Source organism: Acanthisitta chloris, unplaced genomic scaffold, assembly GCF_000695815.1.
Source record: "Acanthisitta chloris isolate BGI_N310 unplaced genomic scaffold, ASM69581v1 scaffold20690, whole genome shotgun sequence".
NCBI lineage: Eukaryota > Metazoa > Chordata > Aves > Passeriformes > Acanthisittidae > Acanthisitta > Acanthisitta chloris.
The window spans coordinates 27,221-32,235 of NW_008651470.1; the positions used below are offsets into that span (position 1 = coordinate 27,221).

A 5,015-nucleotide genomic window follows, 5' to 3' on the forward strand; every position below is an offset into this window, starting at 1 on the left:
CTGGCAGTGTTCACAGCCAGGTTGGATGAGCCTTGAGCAACCTGTTGTGGTGGGAGGTGTCCCTGCCCAGGGCAGGGAGTTGGGGCTGGTCCATTCCAGCCCTTAAAATTCTAGAATTCTCTGATCTGACACAGCAAGAGAAGCTCAGCCACCAGCTCAGACAGCCCCTCAGCTGCAGACCTAGAGAGTGCAGCAGCCACTTGCTCTGCCTTTGAGCTCCAGGACTCCTTCATGAAACACAAACCAGGAAAAAGAAGTATTTTGGCATTAAGCCTCTAGTCTATCATTTCTCCTTGTATCTACAGAAAACCTCCCCAAACCCAGAGAACTTTTCTCTAATCTTCCTTGAGGGACAGAGAAGAGCCTGAGGTGCTGCTCCTTCTGGATCTGATGTTGGAGGATATAGTTTAGGGTTTAGGGGTCCCAGCAGTGACAGGTTAATGGTTGGACTCAATGGTCTAAGAGGTCTCCTCCAACCCTGATGGTTCTAATTCCTTCCTGCCTACCTCAGAGCAGCATCTTCTGCTGATCCTGTTGCCACAGAGGACCTAGCCCAGCCTACAGCAATGCCAAGCATCAGACACTTGTTCCAGCAGAAGTGTGGGAGCAGCAGACACCTGCACATGGACAGACCAGTCTGGGGGAAGGACTTTGCACCCAATTTACAGGCAAGTAAGAGTGTTTTGCAGTGCCACTAAAGAATAACAGGACAGACCACAATCTGTAAACAGTAACTCACAGCCAAGTCACATCCAACCATTGTTTGAAAGGAATGTTTTGGCAAAACAGAGGCAAAGCAATGCATTTATCGCTATGATTATACCACAATGCATTATCACCATGCCTGGCTGAAGGATGAATTATGCTCTTTACATTTTCTTATCCTCCTCTCCCCTTCCCCAAAATAAACCTTTCTCCAAAGAAAGTTCTCCATTTGTTGGTATTCAGCTCCACACCTGGGCAGGAGAGGAGCACAGAACACCCTGTGGCACCTTAAATGCTTCCACACCTCAGGGCACCACCTCAATATTCAGCACTCCCTTCCCTGTGCACTGATTTGTTTGCAGATTTGCTCTCCTTTTTTTTTTCCTCTCCCCATTCCTATCCTTCCAAAAAAACAGGGATGGAAGGGCACCCCTTCCCTGCTGCCCTCCCCACACCCCAGGACAGCTCAGGCAGAGCAGCTCCTGTCCCCACATCCCATCAGAGCAGCAGGACCACAAACACCCACACAGCCACAGAGCCAGCCTGGGTGCAGGCTCAGAAGGAAGAAGCTGAGGGAAAGCCAAACACACAACAGGACCAGATTAAAGGCCTTCAGTGCTGACTTTTCATGGCTTCATTCCTCAGGCTTTCACTTTCACAGCACAGTTGGTGCAGAAGCCACATGGGAGTACCCCGAGAAGAAAAAGTTCACACTTTGTTCCACCTGCTCACAGGTTCTCCTGAAACATCCCAGGAGAGACTGCAAGTGGTGCAGAAAGGTTTACTACAACCATAAATAACTTGGTTTCACCTGATGCTTTCAGAAAGCATCTTTAAAACCTAACACTGAGGCTGCTACTGTGCACTAACACACAGAGAGATGTTTCATACCTGCCTTTCTCCAAAGGACATCCCAAGGGCACTGAAAAAGCCTTCTATGTAGGAAATAATGCTCCCATACACAACAGAGCTCCGAGGACATCCAGCATCCTGTTAAAAAACACTCAGAAGAGATTGTCCAGTCAATACATACCAGAACTCTCCCTGCAGCCTAGTCAACAAGGGGAAAAACTATCACTAATGATATAGATCCACCTGCCCAGACAGGCAATCTCATAGAGGTGTGAGAGCACCTCACAGCACAAAGGGAGAAGTAAGAGAGGGAGGGGAAGAGCTTGTCACCAGCCTGTGCAGGGAGGAGAGATGAGTGAAGCTGCCAAGCATTGCCTGTGTGCAGTGAATTGGACCTAAAGCAGCACTTCTGGGCATGACAGGGCTGTGTGTGTGCAAACAAAAACTCCAAATTCACAGGCACCTGCCCTAGAAGAGACTGAACCTGAATCCTCCTTTGAGTGGCTTATTGATCTGATCCATGTGGACACTGGTTTGGGAGAACCTGTGGCCTCTTGTCCTGCCCTGGGAGCACCAGCAGCAGCACCAAGGTTAAATGACTGACTGAGGAGCAACTGACGGGACTAACCCCCTGCCTAAAATATGATGACACACACAAGGAAATCAGCAGCTGGTACTGGAGCTCATCCAGCATCATTAGGGTCTGAAATAAGTAATAAAACATGCAAAAGATCTGAACTGGGAAGAGTTCACTGAGAGGAAGGAATAGGAATGTGCCAGCTAAGGGAAGGATGGCAAGAAGGTTAAAGGGAGGAACAAGTAGTTGTGTTTAGGTGGATTTTCTCACAGTTCTTAAGGAGAACAACCACATGCAGAGGCAGCAAGAAGTGACACTCAGAGCACTCAGCAAAGCTCCACAGCAGACACCCCAGCCAGCTGCCACAAACACCCCCCTGGCTCCCAGCTAATCTGCTGATGGGGAAAGGAGCAGTGACTGACCAAACGAGGCTGTTTGCATTCTGAGTGGCACTGATCCCTGCTGCAGTGGCTTGGGGCAGGGATATGCTCAGACACATTTCACAAAGCAAAGGCTAAGGACAGAATTTAAAGCCAGTGCCAAAACAGGAGCAGCAGGAGGAGGATTTCTAAGCCAGCAGGCTAATTCTCTCACAATCAGGTATTGCCACACGCTCAGCATTTCCTCCACAGCACACACAGAGGGCACAGTGACCCGAGGGGCACCAGGGCTGAGCTGCACACCTTGAGCAGCAGAAGGGGACCCAGAAGTGCTTCAGATTGTCTGCATTGCCCAAGTCTTGTCCTTACCAGATGCCTTCTTTGTGTCAGCATTGAAAGCACCTGACCAGGGCCCCAGCTGGCCAAAGATGACAGACTCATGCAGGGATGCTGAGGCCACAGTTATCATCTGCTGGAGCAGGAACCACTCAGCCCCCAAGGCTGAGCTGCCCACGGCCTGGGGCTGCCCCAGAGCCCCTGTAGACACCATCCCCATTCCCCATTCAGCCTGACTTCTGTGCATGGACACCAAGCAGATACAGACACAGCAGCAGCACTGAGACCAGCAGCATGCCACAGCAGCTTCAGGCCTTTCCAAAAGGTTAAATAAGACAGGGCAGCAGGAAAGAAACACCCTCTGGACACAACAAAGCACAGAACAATAGCCATGCACAATTCCTGGGATACGGGCAGGACAAATGGGCTCTGTTAAGGTCAACAATTTATGGAGCTTTGTTTCTGCTGGTTGCTTCTGTGAACAATAATCTGTCTGCATTAAACAGTGGGATAGTGGACAGCTGTCATTTTCTGGTCTCTGTATCCTAATGGGTTACCTTAGTAACAGCCTTAAGCTGTCTGTTGCCATGGTGAACGAGGTCCATAATTGCTGCAACAGCCCTGGAGGTGTCAAAGTCATCTGCAAACGCAGCCTGCACGGTCACTTTTGTGTTGGCTAGTCTGCAAGGAGAAAGGTAACAGTAAGCTAAGACAAACAAGGTGCCAGCAGCAGGCTGAAGCCATCAGCTGTTCAACCAGACGGAGCCAGGGAAAGGACACTGCCACCCCCTCCTAGCTGTGCTGTGCTGGGCAATGCCACACTGGTCAGGGAGAACACATCTCTCAGCTGCAAGGGGGAAAACTTGGTGCGTGTCAAAATCCAAAAAGTGATACACCCAGTCAGTGCATACACACAGCTAACCACAGGAGCCAACAACAGCAGAGCAAAGTCTGCCTGAATCATGTAAAAGCAGATGGAAAGAAGACTGATATTGAGCACATTTCAGGTCTTGCAGCCCATTTTTCATGCTTCCCTTCCCAAGCCATGTCACAGTGCCTGGCAAAGGGCTGTCTTGGGGTCTGCCAGTAGTCCTGTTGGCAGGATCCATCTCCAGAGCCAGGCAGTGATGTCTCACTCCCCAGGCGAGGACTCCACTGGTGCTGGTGGAGATGGAAAGGTCCAGTGGGACCATTGGTGCAGCAGTGCCAAAAGCCACTGGGCAGCCAGCACTGATCCCTGCAGAGCCAATGCCCCCAGCTGCAGCCACGTGGAGCAGGAACAACCAGCTGCTGGCAGTGTGCTCTCATGCACAGCCAGGGGAACCAGAGACCCACCGTGCTGGCCGAGGATGCCAATAAAGATCAGAAGGGTTTCCTGGGGAACCTCGAGCTATCCTAGCACCTCTGGAGCTCTCCTGAGCCCATTTCTGAATGCTTTAGCTTGGAGTGCCTGCCTCCCCTCAGATCCCTAACTCATTCCTCCCAACACTCTTCCCCCTCTCTGCTGAGTACCTAACACTTTGCCAACCAAGAGCTTTGTTTCAGTTTGGTTGTTTTTCACACATACTGCAACACAAGTTGTGCCCTCCCACACATCCCCTACTGACAATCTATTCCAATTTCCTCACGTCTCTCAGCCTTATCTCCCACCAACAGGTCTCCTGCAGCCTCCTCCTGAAGAAGCTGCTGTTGCCAAATACCACAGCCAGTGAATTCAACTCTACTTCCTTGTCACAGGCTCTAGTGCCCCTTGCTAGCCTTAGCTGCTGCAGACACAGCTTTCCCAACAGAGAGGTGTCTGCACCACAAGCAAACTGCTTCTCCCCTTCTGCACCTCTCCCCTCCTGCCCCTCTCTCCTCCTGCACCTCTCACCTTCTCTCTCCCGGTTCTGCCCCTCTCCCCTCCTCCATCTCTCCCTTCTGCACCTCTCACCTTCTGCCCCTTTCACCTTCTGCACATCTCACCATCTACAGCACAGACCATTTTCCCACAGCTCCAAAGTCCCTGCTGTACCTTGCTGCAGGGCACTCAACCACCTCTCCTGTCCTGACTCAGAGCACTGTGCTCCTCTTCTAAGCTTTGCATCCAACACACAGCCCATCTCTGTCCGGGAATATGATCTGGTTTTCATAACGGACTCCAAAGAAGATTTTCCTTGTCACTG

The 5,015-nt window shown here is 51.0% G+C and overlaps 1 protein-coding gene across 1 annotated transcript in view; it reads right to left on the reverse strand.

Moving 5' to 3' along the window:
* Positions 1-3,531, reverse strand: part of LOC103801099 (probable cysteine--tRNA ligase, mitochondrial) — a gene marked incomplete at its 5' end in the record, with an annotated part of 6,349 nt that extends 2,818 nt beyond the window's left edge. Inside the window, 2 exons of the mRNA XM_009073507.1 lie at positions 1,597-1,695; positions 3,408-3,531. Coding sequence (XP_009071755.1) covers positions 1,597-1,695; positions 3,408-3,531 — 223 coding nt within the window. The remainder of the gene's footprint in view (positions 1-1,596; positions 1,696-3,407) is intronic.
* Positions 3,532-5,015: the final 1,484 nt, after the last annotated feature.